The 25,232-nt window shown below is 40.9% G+C and overlaps 1 protein-coding gene across 1 annotated transcript; it reads right to left on the bottom strand.

Moving 5' to 3' along the window:
- Positions 1 to 5,440: 5,440 nt before the first annotated feature.
- Positions 5,441 to 24,439, bottom strand: slc2a15a (solute carrier family 2 member 15a). The gene is made up of 12 exons (XM_047602115.1): positions 23,886 to 24,439; positions 22,391 to 22,489; positions 17,795 to 17,955; positions 16,103 to 16,227; positions 15,294 to 15,439; positions 15,052 to 15,184; positions 12,963 to 13,150; positions 10,195 to 10,305; positions 9,980 to 10,081; positions 9,341 to 9,416; positions 8,138 to 8,265; positions 5,441 to 7,654 (listed from the first exon to the last, which is right to left on the bottom strand). Exons 1-12 carry the CDS (start codon positions 23,928 to 23,930, stop codon positions 7,400 to 7,402), a joined length of 1,569 nt encoding a protein of 522 aa, XP_047458071.1. The 5' UTR covers positions 23,931 to 24,439; the 3' UTR covers positions 5,441 to 7,399.
- Between the last annotated feature and the right edge of the window lie 793 nt (positions 24,440 to 25,232).

Genomic DNA, 25,232 nt, shown 5'->3' with positions numbered 1-25,232 from the left:
GCTGTGTGAAGTCTGCAGCCGCTGAACCGAGTTGAAAGCTGCAGCGATTGTTAAAGTGCACGCATTCATTTCCCTGCCACTACATCTATTGAAGCTCCAGTTAATCTGCAAGGCACAAAACACAACATGTCTCTGCGGGTTGTAATATATTTCCAGTTTACCGAGTCAGCTGTCAGTGGCGAAAAACCTCTTTCCTCCTCTCCCTCTGCCTGGAGAGTATCGAGGTGGAATCCACTTCCACTTCCACTTCCTTCGCTTGGCCACAGTTCTGCTCGCTTGTGTAATTAAATGCAATCTGTCACTTTTTTTCCCCTTTCAAACATGTCCCAGTGTGTAGTGATACAAAACATTTTATACACCGAGTTAGCATCAGCGGCAATGCTTTGTAGGATTTGAACCGTGTGGAGGACAGATTAGATAACTGTGTAAGGTCATAGTTTCCATGAATACACGATGCATTTTGTAATTCCTGGCGAAAAAAAAGTTGTGAAGTGAAAATTATGAATGGAAGATTATAAATTCACTTTATTTGTCCCCAAGTTCGTGAAAGTAGACAGTCAACAGACACAAAGAGTATCGACATACATCAATGCCACCTACTTTTAGACTTTATTGATCTACAGAGGAAGTTGCTTGGTGACAGTAGCTCAGATACACACAAACAATAAATAATTGAATGTAATAAAATATAAGTAAAACACTAGTAAAATAAAACAAAATGCAATAGTGTAAGCGAAAAACGTGCAAAATTTGCATATGAACAAATGCACAAGAGATAGAAAAACACTCCTAGGAGAAGAATGAATGAATGAATTTATCTTCGAACATTTTAAACATGTGCATGTGTGTCTAAATGAGTTATTATCTCCGCAACCCCTCAAAAAACAGCTGTGGTATTTGGACTTTAGTTAAATTAAGAAGACCACACCGCTTGTTACTATCATAGTCAAGGAGGAATGGAGGGCGTCTGGTGTATCTGGTGGGGCTTTTCTTGATCGACACTTGGACATGAAAGCTTGGTCCTGTCAAACTCTGGTTTAGCCGGATTGTAAATGTCCTGCGGCAAGAGTTTCAAGGTAAAAACAAAACATGATGTATTCCAACTACTCAGACACCAAAGTCATGTAAAAAACAAAAACAAACATGTAGTAAGCTAACAGCCACTGACACCCAGTCAAACCGGCGCTCTGCTCTCCAAAACCCAAAAAACTTGCTCGTATTCCTAACACCTAGGCTAAAGGCACGCTGCAGCCAATCATGGAAGCATCTGGAGAAGCTGCCATTGTGGTGTTTTGTGTATTAGTGACCGTAAAGAGCCTTCACAGGGCCCAATAGACCCGCTGGGATCCCAGGGACCAAACACAGGGGCCGCAACTGGGAAACAGTTGTATTGTTATTCATAGGGGCAGACACTCAGGCCTCTCCTTTGAGTGCTGTTGGGGGAGCCGCCATTACAGGTAGTTGCGAACTGTTGCTACTTGTTGAGATGAGAACCCAGCACACAATGGACCCGCTGTAGGGCACAATGACTTCAAATAAATTTCAAGGTAAACTCCCTCCGCACAATAGAAGGACCCAGGGACTTGGAGGCACAGACACCGAGGGCCACCTTGCGTATTGAGCTGTGTATTGGTGATTTGTTGCGTTCTGGGTTTTTTGAGAGTCGTAAATGAACGGAGTAATAACACGTCTGCGCCATGTTTGCCAGTGAAAGGACTGTAGAGGAGGAGGAGGAGGAGGAGGAGGAGGAGGAGGAGGAGGAGGTAGGGGAGGCAGGGGAGGAGGAGGAGGAGGAGGAGGTGGTGGGGGGTGATGTTTTTTTGTGACCCTGCAGAACAATAATGTCGTGATCAAACACGGGGAAGCTGCACGGGAGCCTGGCCCAGTCTGGGGGTCTGGACAGGCCTCACAGTGAGCATGAAGACAAGAGATTATTGCCACACCGCATGTCCCACTTCCACCTGCTGCTTCCTTCCCAGCCCTTTATCATGAGGCAGCCAGTGCCGCTTGGATGCTTCACTAGTGTCGTCTAGTGGCGGCTTCTGCTAAGTGCAGCAGTCTGGGGGAAAAAACTACTTTAAAAGAACGGTTCCAGCTGGAGACGAACCTTTAGAAAGGATGGTGTATGTGTGCTTGATGTGAAATAATTTACAGTTTGAGTGTTTGTGGTAGTGACAAGCTGTGTTTTTTGGATGCCAAACAGACTCTGTGACACAGACAAATGAGATGCATTTGAAATATATATATATATAAACGTTAAAGAGGCAAACGTTCTTCAAGAATGTGTTTCGATACACTGTGACTTGGAGGACTGAGAACTTTCACGGACACTTTGAAATAAATACAGCACTTTAAGTTTATATATATAGTTTTCATCCTTCCTATTGTCCTCCAGGTCAAATATGACCCGTTTTGAATGTTTCGGTCCCATAATTGGATATAAATGTAAAGAGAGAAGTTCAGTTAAAGATGTGTAACACAGAATTGGTTGATATATTTTAATTTAGGATTCATAACTAATGAAACAGGCCTGGTCAGTTTTGAATCAGGAGGATAAAAGTGGCACAAAATTAAGAGCGCTGTTTATTTATTTACGTACTTTTTTAATTACAAGACCAGTTGTGAGCCCCAACACTAATATTTCAGTACAAATAAGACGGCAGCATCATGACACAGAGACAGGAGGGATTACACTCAGCAAATAATTTAATTATACGTATGAACAGGATCACATGCATCATGTCTAAGAGTTTATAACCCTCATAGGTGTTAATTAATTCAATTATGAATATATGTATTATTCCTGATCAAATTCCGTTTATTTATGCAAGCTTCACATTAATATGTTTTACACCTATTTACGTTGCCTTCTCCGATCATAAGTCGTGTTACCTGATGAATTTATCTTTTTGTCCTGTGTGGTGAAACATATGTTAAAGAATGAATGAGCCAAAGTCAAAACTCAGAAACAGAACTCATTTATAGGTAATTATTGCTAATTTAACTCAGAGGATTTAAAGACAGAGATAAATTAAACCTAAAGTATCTGTTTCTACAAACAGACAAACTGTGGCCTTGAATGCACCTCAGGTTTGTTAGGGTACCATTAAATGGTTGATCATTAACCTTTGACCCTGACAATAGTCTCACATTTCCACAATACATGCACTACTCTCATCCACATCAAAGCCAGCAGGTAGAAAAAAAACGCCCTAACACATACACATTGAGGAATGAAAGGCCTCAATCAACATGCGACCGGCTTTAATGATGTGGGAGAATAAACATGTGAGCGGCGGAGCAGTCAGCAGAAACCAGCTCTGCTCTAGAAACCGCTCAGATGCTTATTGGGCAGCGGCATTAGCATAGTAGCATCTGCAGCTATGTCTGTAGCCCTGGGGGCGAGGTAGTGGTGATTAACATTTAAAACAGACCCGGGAAGACGGGGACAGTCTGCATTAAAACTCGAACTAGAATATAAACTAGAATATATCCTGGACTCTCAGATAATGCTGCAGCGGCAGGTGGTAACATTCCTGGGATGGTTCATCCCGTTCTCTTCTTGATTTAAAGTCAAAAGTTCATCCGTTGTCACTGCATTAATGTGATCGGGACAGAAGAGGGATGGCAGGTGTTTCTACTTTCCCGGTGAACGGGGAGCATATGCATGGACACAAAGCTGTCTGTGTGGCATCGTGGTGCGAAAGCATAAAGATCAGGCCAGCCCAGTCGTAACACACGCACTGACAAAACACTTACAGGCTGTAGCAAACAAGTGCCACATTCATCAGCTATTTGCCAGAGCATTTACACTCCTATCATCACCATCTCAGGGAGCTGGAGGACACAGGGGAGGACAGAGGGCATAGCTGGATTACCGGAGCACACAAGGTCTACATAAAGTCCCAGGTCTTCTTCGTATTGTCTGGGTTTTCAGAATTTTGTAGCATCAGCAAATAAGACATGAGCTCCTGTACATAAAAAGTTTATATTTATGTTTTAATTACTTGCTTCTCACACAGAACAAGGCAGGGCTACAACATGTTACGGCTGAAACTGGTTGAAGATAACACATTAATACAGTTTAACACAAGGCTGCATCAAACAGAAGGACTACGTCTTTAGAAACTCCATGGAGCATTCGGTACCATCACAGGGACGGCTGATGGTAAGATGTAGTCTAAAATTATTTTGGTGGATGCATTGACTCTGCTGATCAGACTTTAATGGTGAGTTCATTTCACAATTGCATAACAAGAACAGAACAGAGAAGAACTTCAACCAGAGCATCCAGAAGATCTACTCTGGACCACGGGATGAATGTGCAAAGTGCAAAAATTACATAGATTTTTCAATAAAAGTTGCTGCTATAGTTCAGTCACGTGTTGAAAACTGACTGAAAACTGTAAAACATAGATGGATTTACTGCCTTCATCTGTGTGTCAAGTGTCAATTATTTTTTCTAAATGACTGGTTTCTGTTTATCTCATGGTGCATTGAGCATTTAAAATAAGCCACATGTATGAAGATGCACTGGATACAGAGACTAACTCTCATATAAAGCTCATGTGGAAAATCAATGTAATTAAAACATGCTTCCAAATATAGAACAGTCAGAGTCTTTTTCACTGCTTTTGACATTTATTTGACTTTAGAGGGGATCTTGTGCTGCTCTGATTGTGTTTTATTTTATCCTTTAAAGGATTGGGGTCAAACATACGTCCAGCTGGCCAAAGCCCAGAGGTTCTAATCTGGTCTCTGAAAATGACATAGCATTAAGGGCAATTTTTCAATAACTACTCCTAATTTGTCCACTAGGGGTCGCAAATTTGTGCAGATAACAGACACTGAGACCCAGAGCTTTCAGGTTTGATAAAACGCTTTGCTAAATTAATATATTTGCATGCAGAATTATGTGTAAACGCCCCAGGTTGCATATTCATTGAGTTTAATGCGCTAACTGGTTGCACTATTTTACACCTTTGAAAGATGCAACCTTTAGCACACGCTGTTAGTACATCAGTTTGTACATTTTTTTGTGGTGCAATGAGTTTAATTGTAGTAGTATTTAGTAGTTAGTAGATCTGGCCCATAGAGTAAAAAGAAACTGCACAAGCTTCAGAAATAAAACTGAGATATTTCACTCTTCATGAACTGAGAACCCAAACACTTGATAGAAATCCTCAAACTGAGTTTGGCACAGAGATGTCGTAGCTGACCAGAAAGGAAACGTGTCAACTCCTCTTCTCTGGTACAGGGACACATCACTCTAGAGTTACTGAACAAGACTGAAGTTTTAGTCAACACACGTGGAACATTTCAGTTTCCCAGTTATTTCAGGATGGGCTCATAGATTTATCATCACTGCACAGAGCTCATCAGAACAATGATGTGGTGTGATGCTGCAGAGGGATGGAGTTCAATCACCGAAACACACACCGTATTACAGCATTATTTAATTTATGCACTCATCTTTAAACAATAATAATAATAATAAATGTTATTTATAAAGCTCAAAGTGCTACAGAGTACAGTAAAAACACAGAATACACAATAAAAACACTAAGAGCTACGGAATAAAAACAGCCTCTAAAACAAAATAAAAATGAAGGAGTCCAGTGACTGTGGAGATTAAGAACAATCTGTAAAGGCCTGTCTGAACGGGCCTATTTAAAAAAAAAAACATCCAGGGAGTTCTGGACACGAGGAGCAGGGGAGGAAAAGGCCCTGATCTCCATAGTCTGGGGAAGGAAGGAGGAGGTGAGTTGATGTGTGGAGGGTGAGGAGGTCTTTAAGGTTTTCTGGGCCGTTGCCATGGATGCAGAGGTGGATGAGCTTCTGGAGATAATGGGTATGATATGTTCTTATGTGTGAACTTTCATCACAATTGCACTTTTTTTTGGATGAATTGAAGTTTCTGATGGTTTTTTGGGGAGATTCCAATGAGCAAGGGCGTGGACGAGTTTCTCTGCATCAGTGAACAGATGTTTGATGTGGTTTTCAGAGGTGAATACAGGTCTTTCCACATATGCAAACAAACTGTACATAGCTTTTTGTACAAGAGAGATTTTAGCACACGCAGCTCACAGTCAATTCTCTGAAATAAACAAATTAATTCATCATTTACAAGAAATATAAATTTACAGCATGGTGTGTTAAAAAAATTCACATCATGGAGCATCTTCTGCTGCAATATACAAAATATTAAAATATGCTTTTAAGATGTTAATTCCTCTCACAAGCTGCTGGAGCTGTGTCTTCAAGCTCTGATTATCTTTGTTTAGTGGTTCATCTGTGACCGTGCTGATATGCTGGATGCTCTTAAACATTATTTATCACTCAGGCATAACATTATGACCACCTTTCTAATATTGTGTAGGGAGGGGAGGGGCCTCTGTGGATCATCCCATAGATACTTGATCAGTTTGGGATCTAGCGAATTTGGAGGCCAGGTCAACACCTTGTGCTGTTCTTCATGTTTTTTTTCCTGAGATGTTCCTAAAACATTTTCTTGAATTGTCACAAGATGGTCGATGTTAATTACTCCTCCTGTCAGTGGTCATACTGTTGTGGCTGAACTCACTGGACATACATTGTCAAGTGAAGATGTCGCAGCATGAACATACAGCACCTGCAAATCATTGCGCCACCTGCTGGCAACAGGAAGTCAGCCTCAGTCTCATCAAAATCATGTGATGTCTTTTACACAAAAAAAGCAGCAACATGACACATCATTTGTAGGTTTTTCTCTCATGACCAGTAAATTTAGCGGGTTGCATAATCCTCCCAGACACTTGACCCTTAAAGTAGCATCCGATAACACATGAATCCCTGGGGAAAGGCAAGGGTTAGAGGAGGAGGTCACACTGAGGTGCAGCCATGCATTGGGAAGGGTTCATCGCTGCTTTAAGGAACAACTGGATTTGGTTTTTATAGCGCTGACTACTAGATAAGCCAAACTCATTTCAAAGATGCATTAGGCAAAATTACTACCATACTAAGCTGTGCGTTGTAAATATCCACGATAGCTTGACAGATGAAGAAAAGCAGTTTCTAGTCAAAAGTGTTTATGATGAGCAAAGATTTCATTTTTCTGTAAATATAAATTTCTGTCTCAATAAATTTAAAACTGCACATGATGAAAAAGAAAGAACGTATCGTGACAGTTGTTTGAAAGGTTAAGCCGATACGAAGCAGAACATTTAACTGATAGAGGATGTTGCAAATACCATAACAGCATACTACACTGTTTACTGAGCACTCTTTAGAACCTGAGTATGATCCAAGTGGAAAAAAAATCCCATTTCTCTCAGCCAGAGCCCACAGATTTCAGCAAGCATGAGGTGTTGTTTGGTTTAAATGTTCATATCAAAGTTATCAGTGGTTCTGAGGGTCTCGGTTAAGGCACAGAGGAAGAGCTGTCAAACTCCAGCGAAGCGTGCTCCATGCCGCCGTATCCGTTCATCTTCTTCAGCTTCAGCTGGTCCACGTGGATCAGGGACTGGGTCTCCAGGACGGCCTCCTTCTTGGAGAACATGCGGCTGATCTCCATGAACGTCTTGTTTTTGGTCTCCGGGATCACGATGTAGACGTAGACGGCCACGGACACACAGACGGCGGCAAACACCAGGTAGCCGTAAGACCCCGCAGACATCTGACCGTCGGCAGATAGTTGGAGGAAGAGGATGGAAATAGTTTGAAATAAGGAAGTTTGAAATAAATAGTCAAAACATTATGCGAGTTATGATGATTTTAATTGTAGATTAAGATTCTTCCTACTAGAACTGACTTAAATCCATAGATTAGCTACAAAATACATCTCATGGTTTCAGCACCAACAACGACTTTGAACGGAAGCAGGATACAAACCTTTCTGTGACTGCAGTCACACCCCAGTGGGATATATACATATTTAAATTGCTGATTTATTGTCACACATGGTCCAGTTAATCAGAGGTTTATGGCAATGAGCTCTCTAATATGTTTAAGAATAAGAACTGGAGTCAGACCCAGTGTGTAATCATTGATCCTTACACTCAGTTCTCATTGGATTACCTTTGTGAGTCTTTAGCACCCCTCTAGTAATATATAAACCCCCAGAAAAGACATGCAGTGTAGTTCAGAGTGGAGCTTTCACCTGTAAGAAGGGGAAGACGAAGCCTACAGTGAAGTTGGAGAGCCAGTTGAGAGACCCTCCTATGATGTAGGCGGCTGGACGGTGGGACTGTTTGAACAGCTCGGCCGTGATCAAAAATGGGACCCCAGCTGGAATAGCAGCAAAATAAAACACATAAATCATCAATACACAATCACCTCTGTTTGATACAGCTACATACAGTTCATTTAAGGCGGTAAACTAGTGTCTGTCAGGTTTATATATTGTATATATTCCTATATATATTTAATTATTTTTATATTCGTCTTTATACCAGTATGGTCCAGTACCAGTATGATTATTAAAGGCTGATTAAAGGCTGATTAGAAATAAAACCAAAACAAAACTTATTATTATGTTACATCATTAAATCTGCATTATTTGTATCCAGGCTTAGTGTGACTTCTAAGAATTACTCTATAATCTATGTCTAAAAATAAAGATTTCTATCTTGATATACTCTGAGTCAGATCTGACTCTGCAGATACGACATATTTTATATTTCTTTAGGGTGTGGCCTCCAGAGGGCAGCATTTCTTCTTAACACCATGCACCTTGTTCCTTTTAGGATAAACCAAGTCTTTAGTTCAGGGTTCAAGTCAGAACTGAGTGTGCCAGACAATAAAAAAGTAGCAACAAGTAGCCAAATAATAATAACAAAAAAAAGGATGTTGCAAAAATCATTCCATCCCTGTTTCAAATAAATCAGACTGAAATTATAGACATGCACATTTTCAGATTGTATATTTGTTTTTGTTTTGTTTTTTATTTGTCATGGATTCAAAATATTACCTCCACCCATAATAGACGGGAGAAAATCTGGAGTAACATTGACAATAATTTAAAAATTGACAAACATTTAAAAGTGTTTTGTTTTTCCATTATCATCAGAACACACTATGCATATGCTGTTTTAAAGTCATTTTGAACAAAAACTCCTAAATATCATTGGCGCCAGAATATTGTCTTAATTGTTGCCTGCTACCATGATACATTCAATGTATTTGGATTTTGCACAGTACAATTGTACTAAACTAGACATTTTAACTTTTTAAGTCAATTTTAGCTTTGGAGAATGATTCACTTAACCTGAGCAATAGCTGTAGATATAGATATATACTGTAGATATGTATCTGCTGTTTAAATAAGCCTGTTCAATATGCAGTGCAGAAGGACTGAACTTGCCTGGACCGATACAGAAGCCAGCGATGATGCCGACCACACAGCAGACACTGACGTAGCGCATGAATGACAGATGAGCCTGCGGGGAGGAGGAACAGGAGGAGGACACTTCAGTCACATGTAGTTATTATCGTGGAAATGGGGAAACTGACTCATTTTTGGACACTCTCAGTGGCCTGTAGCTAGTCTGTGTGGGTGAGTAGATGAGACAATAAGCAGGAAAGCTGGTGTAAATAATGGAGTATAAAGCGTTGCATGAATAATGTTACGGAAAATCGAAAATGACTGGAGTCACTGGAGTCTCGTTTCAAAGTTTTACTTGCAGCAAGTACAGAATCTACTGACGATAGTGAGGTTAGATCCTGTCCTAGAATGGAGACAACCTAGAACAGACAGGATTTCAACTAGTCATAACAAAGGAGCTGTATGTTGGATGACTCAATGCCATATCCGTGGACCTTCCTCCCACTATTTGGTGATGAAGATAAGAGAGAATATCTGGTGTCACAGTTTAACCTCTGTATTTTTCCAACAACCGACCAAAATGTCCTCACTTTCAGTGATGTCCTCGCTCTGAAGGAATAAACCTTGACGTGGTCCTCAGAACGATAGCTGTACAAGAACACACACACAGACACACACCTGTAAAATGAGGGCTAACGTGATCCCAGCACTGCAAACACCCATCATGGCAAAACCTCCGATCATCAGAGGCCTGCGACCCAGCTTCTCTATGGTGAAACACTACAGGAGGAGACACACACACATATATAAATATTTTTTTCTCAAATCATTGAAGACACAACACCAGTAAAATGTAACGCCAGCCACGCTGTACGGCGTCTCTCTGTGTTTACCCCGATGAGTCCGGCGATGATCTCTATGATTCCTGTTCCTGCCGTGGTGTACTGGATCTCTGGGGGCGGGATTCCTGCATTCATAAAGATGTCGTTGGTGTAGAACCAGATCTGTGGTGAGAAGATAAACATTTAGATTTAAATAGCTAAATTCTGTACATTGTCATAGACAATATTTTAGGGATTGTAGCCACATTTCATACCTTCATGAAAGCTACACGGCTGCACAGTGTGTATCCTGAGATTTCTCCTTAGAGGAATCTCATTATTATTATTATTTAATACCTTTCATGGTCTGAATTAAAGATCAACAATGCTAAGAATCAGTTATTAGTTTGAATTCTATCTGGTTTGCATCTGTCGTGATAAGAATAAAACTTAAATCTTGCAGCCACATGTTAAGTGAGTGAAAAGTGTAAAACACAGATGTATTTATTGTGGCGAGTCTTCACCTAATAAAGTGTAATTTCAGTTTACGTCATAGCACATAGAGCATTTAAAAAAAAAGCCACCTGTATGAGTATATACAGGGCTGACTCTCATATAAAGATCATGTGGAAATTCAATATGATTAAAACATGTTTCCAAATATAGTTTGTGGAACAGAGTGTCTGTTTTACCACTTGTTTGACTTTAGTGGTGAACTCGTGCTGCTCTATTTTATGTTCTGAAGCAGGGGGGTCAAAATCAGCCCATCAGATCTTCTAATCTGTCCTGCCAGAATGGCATAGTAGATGTTAGGTGCACTTTTTCAATAAAAGTAACAACTAATTTCCTAATGTGTCCACAAGGGGTCGCACGGTTTTAGTAAGAGTTTTGGACGTAACACAACACTGAGACCCAGAAGTAAACAGCAGATGGCAGCAATGAGCTACTTTTGCTTAGAAAGAAAATATCAGGTTGCTCATAAAATGTTTTGTAAAAGTAGATATTTCATCACATCTTGTCCTCATTTGCACTGAAATAAAGGGAAAAATCTAGAGTTGTCATTATTGATAGACTGAACTAAAATGAGTTTGACACCTCTGCTCTAAACTAATCACTTCTTTGTGATTGACTGATTATGTTGCTTTTAGCAACCTGCTAGTCACAGACAAAAAGTACATGTCAATTATGTAATATTCAGTCAATTTGTACAAGTTGCTTATACTATTATATTATATTACTATTTTGCTGCTATTATGTCCTATCTGTCTATTCTAAAAACCTTGTGCAATACACGCTGACTGCTGCTACACTTTTACTACTGCTACAAAAAAAATACATATTTTATTTTATCATTTTTGTATAGAATTCAATATTTTTTTATTATTAGTATTTTAAATTTATCTGTAAATCTTTGTAAATACTACATTCTTGGCCATGTTTTGTACATACTTGCATGTTTTGCACTGAAAAAGAGAACCGTGTACACTGTATAATGACAATAAAGGGCATTTTATTAAATTTCTCTTTAATTATTTCATTATTATTGATCATTATTATTTTGTTATTTATCATATTGTATTTATATTTTTACACCTTATACCTATTTTTCTTTTATTAGTGACCTTCAATAATTATTATTATTATTATTTTTTTTACATGTGCAGTTGAGCTACTGCGACCAAGCAACTTCCCTTGTGGATGAATAAAGTCTAACCTATGTCGATATATATTTTATGTGTTTTGTCTATTAATTCAGGATCAGCACTGACTGAGATGCTGCACATTTATGGAACCAAGTGGATCCTTGAGCATCTTGGCAGAGAAGCAAACGTTTCTCAACATAAAGTGACATAAAACGCCTGGAGAAAAAAATATAACGGTGTAAAACCTGAAATGAGCCAGCGGGCTTTCAGCTTTCGGGACCTGTAGCCTGCACAGGTGGTACAGCTTTACCACAGAGAGACAATTACTCTCACTCAGCTCAGTTCAGTTTGAGGCTTTAGGGGGGGAAGAGAGCGACAGGACAGGAGGCGTATTAACAGGAGACGGCAGACGGCGACGGTTAGAGGACGAGGTAGTTAAACACACCAACACGCGCAGCTGGTGCCAGACACATGTACCCAGGCCTGGCCAACTGTTACAAGCTCCTCAGACTAAAGATCACCTGCAGCATCTGCCACAACTCAGTCACCATTACCATCACCACCGTGGCTTCAGTGTACACGGGAACGTCGTTCATCATCATCACCTTCATCACTGTCAACATAAATATCATCGCTGATTTACACCGATCAGGCATAACATTATGACCATGATGTGTTGTGTAGGTCTCCCTTGTGCCTCAAAAACAGTTGTGACTCATCAGAGCATGGACATGGACCTTCTGAGGGTGTTGTTAGTGCGAGGTCTTTGAGGGGATCGGCCTCTGTGGATCATCCCACTGATACTTGATCACTTTCGGATCTTGTGAATTTGGAGTGTCAGGCTGCATCCTGCTGCCATCAAGGAGTGTCATTGCTATGGGGCGGGGGTGTCTGGTCTGGTCTAGGTGGGTGCTACACATCTAAGTAGCATCCACATGAATGAATGTCAGGTCCAAAAGTTTACCAGCAGAACACTGAATTGTCACAAGATGATCAATTATCATCAATTATTTACTTTTCCAGTCCATAGTGGTCATAATGTTGTGGCAGATCAGTGTAACTACTGACTCATAGGCTCAGTCACCTCGGACAACAGTCTTAAATCGGTATAAAGCTGAATTCGGACACCTCAGGAACTGACAAAGAGTCTGGCACCAACCAAACAAAGCATTCTAATACATTACAAAGTGTCCTTACAGCATCGATGCCGGACAGCTGCATGCCGATGTTGATGACCACCACGCTCAGCACCTGCCAGCGCACCGTGTCGTCCAGCATCAGTTTCCACACCGACAGCGTTTCCACCGAGGACAGGGAGCGCTGCTCCTCCTGCATCTCTTCGATCTCAGCCTGGATGTTGCATTTGGCTCGATACCACTTGAGGGCTGAGAGAAAGGTGACGTAGAGAAGCATGGTTATCGTGTAGAGATGATCTGAAGTCAGTGAAGTGGCACAGGTAACATAAGCAGCTAAAGAAGATAGATGTGGAAATCATTTTTCTCTGTCTACATATGGTGGTGTCAGTCAGTAAGACAGCCCGGACACCACTCATCAGCATCTTTAATACGTGATATAAACAGAGGAAGCCATGTCAAAGTGTGTAAACTATATATTTGGTCTTTTTTTTTTTTATATACAGTGGGGGAAATAAGTATTTGATCCCCTGCTGAATTTGTAAGTTTGCCCACTTCCATAGAAATGATCAGACTCTGGTTTTTATGGTTGTTTACTGGTTATGGGTATAGACAGAATATCAATCGAAAATGCATAAAAAACACACAATCTAAAAGTTATAAATTGTTATGTATTTTATTAAGGGAAATAAGTATTTGATCCCCAACAATTCACTTAGAATTCAGGCTCCTACAGATTGGCTGGTGCGCATGTGGCACACAGCTGTGCTCAGTCAACTAATTACCAATACTCCTGATCTTAACTCGTCATGTATATAAAGCACACCTGCTCTAAGAATCAGTTTCTTACATTCCAACTTCTACAGCACCATGGGCAAGACCAAAGAGCTGTCAAAAGATGTCAGGGACAAGATTGTAGACCTGCACAAGGCTGGTATAGGTTACAAAACCATCAGCAAAAGGCTTGGTGAGAAGGTGACAACTATTGGTGCCATTATTCGCAAGTGGAAGACCCATAAAAGGACCATCAACTGTCCTCGGTCTGGAGCTCCCCGCAAAATCTCGCCTCATGGAGTGAGGATGATGATGAGAAAGGTGAGGGAGCAGCCTAAAACAACACGGCAGGAGCTTGTTAATGATCTGGAAGCAGTTGGGACCTCCGTCACCAAGAAAACAGTTGGCAACACACTGCGCCGTTATGGATTGAACTCTTGCAGTGCCCGCAAGGTCCCCCTGCTCAAGAAGGCACATGTACAGGCCCGCCTTAAGTTTGCCAGTGAACATCTAAATGACTCAGAGAAGGCTTGGGAGAAAGTGCTGTGGTCTGACGAAACCAAAGTTGAGCTATTTGGCATTAACTCGACCCGCCGTGTTTGGAGGATGAAAAAACGTGAGTATGACCCAAAGAACACCATACCCACGGTTAAGCATGGAGGTGGAAACATCATGTTTTGGGGCTGTTTTTCAGCAAAGGGTACAGGGCAACTTCACCGCATTATGGGGCCAATGAATGCAGCCATGTACTGTAACATCTTGGACAAAAACCTTCTTTCCTCAGCAAGAACACTGAAGATGCCTCGTGGGTGGGTTTTCCAACATGACAATGACCCAAAACATACTGCCAGGACAACAAAGGAGTGGCTCAAGAAGAAGCATATTAAGGTCATGGAGTGGCCTAGTCAGTCTCCAGACCTTAACCCGATCGAAAACCTGTGGAGGGAGCTGAAGCTCCGAGTTTCCAAGAGGCAGCCAAGAAACTTGAAGGATTTAGAGACTGTCTGTAAAGATGAATGGGCCAAAATCCCTCCTGCGCTGTGTGCAAACCTGGTGACCAACTACAAGAAACGTCTCATCGCTGTGCTTGCCAACAAAGGTTTCTCTACAAAGTACTGACTTGTGTTGTGCTTGGGGATCAAATACTTATTTCCCTTAATAAAATACATAACAATTTATAACTTTTAGATTGTGTGTTTTTTATGCATTTTCGACTGATATTCTGTCTATACCCATAACCAGTAAACAACCATAAAAACCAGAGTCTGATCATTTCTATGGAAGTGGGCAAACTTACAAATTCAGCAGGGGATCAAATACTTATTTCCCCCACTGTAATATTAATGCTTGTTAATGAGCAGCGGCACCACAACACTGACCTGTGATGGTGGCATGGGCATTGTGCTTCTCCATCATCAGGTACCGGGGGCTCTCCGGGAACCATGGCAACAGCATCAACTGGATAAAAGTGGGAACCACCACCACTGAGAGAAAGAGAGGCCAGTGCTCCTCCTGTGACAGTTAAAACACAGTTATATATATATATAGATATATATTTCCTCTTTTGCCTCAATCCTCTCCTCTTCTTGTTGGTGTTTGTTAGAAAGCTGTGTTCCACTACCTTCCCCAGAAGCTCGTGCAGGCCGAGGATCTGGGCGGCAAAGACTCCGGTGCCAATGAAGATGCTCGGCACCAGACCCAGAAAGCCTCTCAGGTTCTTAGGAGCTATCTCTCCCAAGTACATTGGCACCACGCTGAGAGAGATGCCTGGAGGAGCAAAAGCAAAGAGGGAGATCTTTGTGGATGGATGCAAACAGAGATAACAGAGACACGTTAACATGAGTCAGTTTGAGAAAGAGAAAGACCTTTAGTTGATTAGAAGTTACCCTGTGTGGAGTGATCTTTGTTGGTGGGCTAACAGTCGTCTTAAACCTCCTAAATTTGTTCTCAATCTGTTCTGGCTGCTGTTTAAACCCTTCAAAGGTGGTTTTATAACCTTTCCCAGTCTGATGATCAACAACAACTCTTTTTTTTTTTTTGAGCTCCTCAGAAAGCGCCTTTGTGTGTGCCATGAACATGTGTTATGATGTGACCAGACTGTGACAAAGTCCTGACTTTTTCAAACAAGACCCAGCACTCAACGACTTGATCCCAAAAACCACTTCTGAACAGATGGATTAATTTGAGCTTGAAATTAATTCGTAATCCTAGAACTCACAAATATGTAATCTCTCTGATCTCTGCTTTCATTTATTCATTTATTTATTTTTTTTCATTGGTTTCTTTACTTTAAGAAAAATGGAAATAAAACTTCAATAGTTTTGGTGCCACGACCTAAATCGGTATAAAGTCAAGTTAACGGGCAGACAAACATCCCTCATTAAGGATCTGGCTTTGAGAGATATTGGGTTTATTCATGTGCGCTTGTACCTGAGTGAATTCCTGTGATGAAGCGGCCAATGATGACCATCTCTGGTGAGCCACATATCCTGCTGAAGCCCATGAGTGTGCCAGCGATGAACACCAGCACTGTTGTGTTTACGACTGTCCCCTTCCTGAAAACACAGACAGATACACAAGTAGACAAAATGAACCAGCCTCCAGGTTTGATGCTGTATGTCTGCGCTTACAGGGAACCAGAAGTAGCTCTCCTACTCTCACCTCTCCACTGTCATGGTCTCTCCTGTAGTTTCTGCTTTTGACCTCTCTGTCCTCCTCTGTCCCTATACCTTTCTGCAGTAATAACCAACTGCAACTATCTTTTTTTTGCATGACAAATAAAACTAAACTGAATTAAAGCATTTGATTGAGATATTTATGAACTAGACAGCAGCAGTATATTAGTTGGCTGCATTAGCCCCAATCCCTTGATATAAAGTCATAGATGCTGAATGACAACAGGGGATCGAGGAAGCAGCTCTGAATACAGAGGTCAGAGGAATGATTCTACCTCATCTCATCTTCGTGTTTCCCAACCTGCAGCCGACAGCAGCAGTGCATCGTCATTACCGCAAAGGCACCTTTTTTTTTTCTCCAAAAAAACCCACAACTTCCCAGTGTATAGACACACTTTGAATTTTGTCTATCGGTGAGTTATGGTTATTCAAATACTGCAAGATTTTTTTGCACACGGGCTGATGTTCAGGTCTTAAAGGGTTAAATATGAGACACTAGATATACAGCGCCATGTTTATCAGCATGCCTTTCAGAATCTGAGTATTTTATGCGTTAGTGATGTGCGTTGAGATGGTGGCGGCACTAAATGTCTAAGTGTCTAACTGTTTCTGTATCTGCGCCATAGACTGTATAATTGGTTTGACCAATGGGAGAAAGTGGAGACGTGTCGTGATCTGTAAACTGCTCCGAGGCCTGCTGAGGAATAATATTCAGGATGTGAATGTAATATTGTGTAAATAGTTTTAGTTTGGGAGTTTAGAGATGCTGAATTGTCTGAATGTCTAAACTTTTTGTAAGGAAAAGCAATGGGACTTTATCGTGATATTTGTAACATGTGCAGGATAATAGTTAGTTGACTGGACTGAGAATTCAGGTGTTGTTCTTGGGATCTGTTGGAGCCACTTTCCCAGTTTGGCCGTCACTGCTCTTTTAAACCCTTGGTACTTCTCAACCTTTTCTCTTTCTTTTCTTTGTTATGATGTTGGCGTCATTTGGTATCGCCACATCTCCACCACCCTCTTCTGCTCTTTGTCCAACACCATTATGTCCAGGTTGGTTCGTCAGGACCTGTTGGTCAGTCTGGAAGCTGAAGTCCACTCGGATTTGGATACTTTTATTCCATCCTGGGTACAGATGTTCCTGTGCACTATTCCATCCATGTGGTTGTGCCTCTCCATGTATGCTAACTTGACTAGCATCATTCACTGGGACTTTACACAGTCTGCATCTTGGGTCTGGTCTATACTGGTAGATCTCGGCCTCTATGGCTCTTGCACTTAGAGTATATCTGGTTCATTACATTTTTTCTTTTAGGGAAAGATTGGTCTGTAATCTAGAAACTCAAAGGTCAAAAGAGATTTTTTTTGTGGAGGATGTTACTCCAGGACCATGGAGCTACAGTATGTGAAGACAATACAAGGAACAAACTGAAGACAAATCTGTTACCTGCCAAAGCGAGTGACCAGCATCCCCACAATGAGGGAACCCAGCAGGCCTCCAATAGCAAAGACGGACACAGTGAGGGAGTACATGAGGGTCAGGGTCTTGTCACTGAGTCCTGTTCCATTACGACCCACCACTGTCTGGTTGTAGAAGTCCTTTATGTACTAAAAAGAAAAGGGATGGTAGAAATTATAAGGAGGGAAGGCCAGAGTTTGTATAAATGCAAGATTATTTGGTAATTACATGAAGTTTGGAGTTCATTCTGTTCGGTTAAGCCTTTTTTTACTTTTTGAGATACCAAGGTGTACACATGACTGGAGATCTGAACTTTCACTGTTTCACTGAAACGACTGAATTTGTGCAGCAGGAAGCTTATCCCTTCACCCAGTGCTGATAATCCTGGCACGAGACATTATACTGAATATATGTGTGGAGGTATATGTATATATGTGTTGGCATCTGGTCCGTCCCACCTCAACCAAAAAATCAGAGAACACTCCTTCCCAACTAGAAAGGAATCCTTGTCTTTGTGAATCATGTGGCTGAGAAAATTGTGGTTTCACAAGACCAATACAAATTCTCTCTCTCTTTTTTTTTCCTTTACTGACATTTTCAGCTCTTTGTGTAATCAAATCCCAGAGACTTTTTTTGACCTTACCCTCCTAATTAGTTTACCATGTGATTGCACATGTTGGTGGAATCACTGTCACATTGTCCCAAAGGCAGGAGAAAGGCCAGCTGATAGACACTGTTACTGTTAAATTCTAGATTTATGAACCAACAAAACCTTTTTTTACCCAAATTGTTTAAATGCTTGAGGTGAAAAATATTTTTCATTGATAGCAGAATTCATTGCTGTTTTTTTTTGTTTGTTTTTGTTTTGTTTTTTTTTTCAAAATGTAGCATGAGAAAATGATGCATGTCCAAAGTTCTAATCAAATTATTTTAATCTTCTCATAAATGCTAAAACATAGGGCTGTCCTTGTTTGTCTTTCCATTAAATGTCCAATACTTGGTTCACTGATTTCTCATGAGATATGTGTTTCTTTCGCTGGCTTATTGAACTGGGGTTCAGATCAGTTGAAAGTTATGGAAAATAACACTCATCGCCAGCGCAGTCAGTGTAATTAGTTGAAAAACTACTTTTTTATTTTAAATACAAGTTATTGCATGTCTTCCTAAAATACTTAAAGCGATGTTACTCCAGTTTTATTAAAGGACCAATGAAATGATGAAAATGAGTTGAAATGTAAATGCTAAATGAATTAATAGGTCGTCTCTTGCCTCCTGTGAGTTTAACCCTCTGGAGTCCAGAGTATAATTGGCCGTTTTTGACTACTTTTGGTTTTACCTTTAAATTTCATCTTAAAAATGGTTTATATTGTTGCCTTGTTTGGTTTCATTCTTTTCAGCACAACCTCACCTGTGTCATTTTACAATTATTTTTTCATTTTGACAAACTGTATTAACACATTGGACCTAAAACCAGACTAAAACCATAAAATCCCAGTAGGAAAAAGTTAGTTTTTTTTCTGTGAAAACCACAAACAAGTTTAATGAACCATTTTTACAACTTAGAATGTAAATGTATCGGGTACATTTGAAAAGCTTATGTACAAATTTAGCAAAAAAACAAAGCTTATTTATAACTATTTACATTAAAATGCAGGAAATGTATCAGGCCTTTTTATAGAACTATTTACAACCATTTACAAAACTACCCTTAGCAATCACTGACACATCATTTAATGATTGGTCAATCGGACGCAAAAGTTGAAACGGAGATTCAGTGACGCTGTGAGTCTTTCTGCTACGTCGTCTTAAACTGGTCATGTGATTTGGACGCACCAGCACCAGTTAAATATGTTCGACAGGAGCTAACCAATGCACAAACATCAGTGTGTTGCGCATGAACCATAACTGGTTTTTACAACCATATAATGTTGTTGTTATGTGCAGTTCTTATACAAATCCTAAGAGCTGTGATTGGTCCACTTGGTAGTAGCCTGTTTCTGCTTTAGTATTTCTCGCTGCCTCTCCATCTCCACAATTTTCTAATTGATTGTTTTGGATCAACAAAGATTAAAATAAAGAGAGGAAAGGTTAACTGAGGAGGTTTGGAGATACAAATATTTGCATAACTCAAAATTTTGGCTAGGCTAAGTGCAGGTATTACACTGAATAGCAGCAGACAGTATGAGCTTTGTTTTGGTCTACCAAGCTTCTTTACTGGCATTACTAGAGGACGGCTATCAAGTGGAACAGTCGAGCCAAAATGAAACCTGAAACTGAGCTCTAGTACGGTCTGTATCTAAGCCTCCTGCCTAATAACCACATTTACAAAGTCCACTCTTTCTCAACACCAAATCACGTCGTTCACATCATATGTCTAGATGATGGAGGTAAGGAGGTCGTTAGAAACTTTCAGTGAATTATACTTCCTACAGGCCCAGAACCCCTGTCTCCTCCAGCTTAACCAGCAGCATGGTGTTAGTATAACTTCTTAACCACTTAATCCAATCAGGGTCATGGTGGCAACCAGAAAAGAAGAGAGGTCCAGTCATCCCACTACCTACAAACTCACACTACCAACTTCTCGGTGACTGCAAGAACAACTTGGAGGTTAAATCTCAACATTGGGATCTGGACCGAGCTCAAGTTCTCTAAACAATTAGACCTCCAACATGGGGTTGCTAGGGAGCATCCTAACCAGGTCCCCAGATCATTTCAACTAGCTCCTCTATATGCAAAGGAGTGACTAGTGACTCTAAAACTCCTCACCCTGTCTTGAAGGTGTAGGTCCCACCACCCTACAAAGAAAATCTACTTCACTTCTCAAGCCTGTGGCTGATCTACACTACAATACATTTCCCTTCGCTCATGGATATGACCTCAAGATACTTCAATTCCTCCACTTGGGTAGATTCATTCAGTTTCTCTGGAGAGAGCTCACCATCCTTTGCTGTTACTTAAATTTGACCATACCATTCTGAGCATGACATTATCAACTACAAACTGTTCAGTTGATAAAAAGAGAACATCATCTGCAAAACGTTGAGAGATCACCTTTCTTCTCCCACCCACAAACATGAGAGGGGACAACACATAAGCTTGGTCCAACTCCCACAATAAATAAGCCTTAATGGAGAATGTAGGGATGCATCTCTGGGTAGATGGAGGCTGAATCTCCTATAGGACTGAGGGCCCAGTAACACATACCACTATAGGGCCTCATAGAAATCTCAGGGAACACAGCTGTAGGAAGTTCAACCATAAAAAGGTATGAAGGCGTTCAATTTCAGTTGTTTACAGTACAGCAATTTATACAGAAGTGTCACATAGCCGTTTACCGATTTCTTCTGAATGGGTTTGACAAACATTTTCTTACTTATGTCAGTATTTCAGTATTGAACACCTTCCACTGTACCCTCGTCCTCCCTAACTGGGGCCAGAGGCTGCATTCCTTCGAATAAGGCATTGTATGTCATGCAGTTCACATTCCTCACAACAAGTAGCCCTTCACAGACTCACTTAAGCTCACCGTCCACTCACATTCCCTGTATGTGTGACACACATAACCAGACTCTGTCGCACATGAAGCACGAATACAGTATATGCACACATTTTCAGCTCAAGCATACTCAGCTAAATCTTCATCTTCATGTTTGCTGTTTGAGTGATTCATGGTTCCTGTAAAAAGCTCCTGGAAAATACACACATAGTCCAACTGACTATCTGTAGAATACCACTAATTAGACCAAAAGACTGGGAAAGGATAAGGATATTTTTGAGTTTTACTGGTGTTGATGAAAGTTGTGGGTTTTCAGGTGCTGCAGGGCAATCCCTTCATGTTAGCTGCATTGACATTTGAACTCAGTGTGTATGTACAGATCATACGAAGTAATGAGGAACATAGGGTTAGGGGTTAAGGGTTAGGGTTAGGGGTTAATTTATTTATCACTTTTGAGAACGACTGGCTAATTGACAAGGCTACATTACAGTGCCTATGCTAAGCTAAAGCTAATAGCTGCAATGTCGGTTTAGGACAATGCCTGGAGTAATTTAAAAATTACTAAATTTCACATAAGGGTGGCATATCCCTTTAACCACTAATTGGATAACCTAAATGACGGGGAAGAAGAGTGATAATTTAACCAGGACAGAATATGGATTTCATTGTGTGGTGCGTAGATACCGAGAAAAAATAATAACCGTGAATGTGGCTGGGTATTCTTACAACCAAGCAGAGCAGGAAAGTGTGAGACTTTGCTGTCAACTTTCTACCACTGAAAATGTGGAAATTGCTGATGTACAGTGACTGTGAACAGGGGAATTAGTGTGGCTTTCAGACTACTAACCTCTCAGCTGAAAACCTACCTACTACTGATTGCTTGCTTGGTCGATTTTCTTGTCATTTCAGTTTAAGCATGGGTGGATTAAACATTTAGGGGGTTAAACTTTTACTGGTGGATGTATGTATAAGGTGTGTATTTGGATTAACCACCGGTTTATTTAGCCAGGTATCATACATGGTAAGGCATGGGGCTGCTTCAACATGCCCTGTGAAATAAGAATCTGATGGGTGTGTGGAAAACTTACCTTAGCAGGGGAGTTGACCACAGCCAAATTGTAGCCATAAAGCATCGAGCTGCCAAAGGAGGTAAGAAACGCCACCGCCAGCAGAGAGCGGGTCAGGTGCTGCAGTCAAAGAACGAGGAAGAGTACAACACTGAGTCCTTCGTTATAATTCAATTATCTTACAATTTACATTAACTTATTAGTTCCTTTAATCTCAGTCAACAGTCTGTATGGCATTATTATTAACTATTGTTTGTATCCATGTTGATTTACAGTTTTAACTGAAGGATTGTCTAATAAAAGGTTCAGAAAAACTAAATCAAAAAGAGAGAAATGTTGGATTATGAAGGCTGATGAGTTCATAACCACAAATCTCTCTCCCTTGTGCTGATTTCAATCATACAGTTGAACCACCAGCTTTGTTTCTAGACTCGACTACACTGGTTGGAACAGTCAGAATTACATACTTAAACATTTTAGGCACGTGTCTATGGCCTTAGTCACTAGTTTTAAGTCTTCTTCAGTACTACATTTACATTATATTTAGACAGAAGGTTGGATAACATCTCCTTTCACAGATGATACAAAATCAAACAAAGAGGGAAAAGAGCAGATTTGAGAGCAGATTTCTCCCTGAAGACAACCACTAACACTTGGTTTTACTATTTGACACTTGACATTAATAAATAGTTGAATAAACTATTAACACAGACACCGGAAAACAGGTTTTCAGAAGGAATACTTTTGACGACCGTTAGATTTCTGAAGAGAAAACGTTTTCGTTCCCACGTTTGTCTAACTACTACACATACAGACGTCCTTTTGGAAAGCATGAGGAGTTGTTCTTAATTCGTAATGAAGCTTCTCCTCTAGAATTTCTCGCTGCTCACATTCCTCATTGCAACCAAACCAAAGGGCATGGCTGGGCGCCAGCGCTGAGGCAGCTGGAGGGCCAAAACGGGAACGGATGAAACATCATGCCAGCCTTTAAAATATACAGCTACACAAATGATGGGAAAAGTCAACAGATGTGATTCAGATTAAGTCTCCTGCCTTCAGCCTTGCCCATCATACTGCCATTACTCATTTCTCACTGAGTCAGTGTGCTATTTCTGCACAGTCCTCACTTATTTACTTTACTGACTGCTGAGTGAATGGCACGGCCGACTTGGCCTAAATCTTTGGAAACCTCAGCATGACGACCAACGACTGACTCAGCAACACAAAAAACTATGAGATTTAGGAACATAGTAAGTTATTTCAAACTAAAGTAGCAGTTTTTATAAAAATATCAAAACTCTCACATTTTAAACTTTCATATATATATATATTTTCATATAATTAGATTGGTTTGTAACGTAGCTTGCACTTCAGCAAGCTACTGTTCTGCCATGTCCCAAGTTCAGGCCAAATACAAGTCGGTAGTAAATGCCATTAGCTGCAGGGACTGTACGTCTGAAACAATAGAGGATCAGTGTGGTGACGGCCCCTGGCCATGCAGTCAGTCTGAACTTACCGATGTGATTTTCCCAGATGACGGGATTAAAACCTCCTCAGCCATTTAGGAATTCTTTCACCCGGTCCCAAAAAAGTAAACTTGCAGGGTGTTTGTTCCTCTCTCTCTCTCTCTCTATCTAGAATCTCATGGCTGTAGCAGCATCCGTCGTCACCACAGGTCGAAGCTGCAGGGCTGGCGGCTCATGTGCAGTGGGTCCGGCCTCTCCTCCACCAAAACACAAGTCCACGGGCCCCCAATAACAAGCCCACACAGTGTCATCACATGACGGAGAGCAGCGTGACGGACCGAGAGAAAAGCCTGCTGGAAGCAATTACCTCTAAGTGAATTTACAAAGATAGAGATAGAGTGAAGATGGGACAGGAGAGGAGGAGGAGAGAGAAATGGATGAATGGAGAGGAGATGAAGCAGATGAAGATGGGTAAAGGGGGAAAGAGGGAGAGATGAGAACAATGGTAATGACAGAAGAGAAGGGGTCACGGAAGGTAAAGAAGGTGAGATGAGGTTAGAAAGAAAAGAAAGCAGAGGAAAGACGTCAGAAGAAAGAAGTAAAGAAATGGGAGGAGAGGGGGCGAATGAGGAGGGAATAAAAGGGGAAGGTCGAGGAGATTAGAGCGGGGCAAAGTAGGGAGCAGGGGAGGTGAGGGATTTATGTAATGCACCAAAAAAAATCCCCTCAAATATTTAAAGTAAACTGTTCTTCCACCGTCCCGTCTTCAGGTTACTCATCTTCAAATGCATTTTAGCCACAGTCAACCACCGCCTCAGTCATGTGCTCATAATTTTGGTTGCAGTTTAAAGAAGCGGGGCAGTGTGTGCTGCGACTGATCACTGGGTAACAATCACCCGCCTCGCATTACACGTTTACAAAACCCTATGACTTTATGTCCAGTGCTGAGGCTTGAAAGGCTGGTTTTGTTTGGAGAAGAAATCCTGCCATCTGGAACTAACGCGCTCGCTATTACACTCAGCTCAACACTAAATATTTGTAAATTCCACCAGCTGGCCTGAAGCCTGCTGAACAGTATGTGGCCAATGGACACAGACCTTGGGAAAATAGGCTGAGATTTTTTTTTGTTTAGTTTTTAATTTGAACAGAATAGTCTAGTTCAGATACTGCTCCCTGCCATCTGCTCAGGTTCTCTGATGATTCTGTTATTGTTGGTGGTGTAATAATCTGAGTACAGGAGCTTTGGTGGATGGAACCAGCAGCAAATTAACAATTGGGTGTTGAAGTAGGTAGACAACTAGACAATAAACCTGAGTGGACTTATAAGTTTTTTCTCAGTCGCTTTGGTACGATCCTCAAATCATCCTCGACGTTTGTGAAACAGAAATTGCATCTCT

The sequence above is a fragment of the Mugil cephalus genome, chromosome 13, assembly GCF_022458985.1.
Source record: "Mugil cephalus isolate CIBA_MC_2020 chromosome 13, CIBA_Mcephalus_1.1, whole genome shotgun sequence".
Taxonomy (NCBI): Eukaryota; Metazoa; Chordata; class Actinopteri; order Mugiliformes; family Mugilidae; genus Mugil; species Mugil cephalus.
Note: the sequence above shows the minus strand (reverse complement) of the source record. Positions and strands in the feature narration are given on the sequence as shown.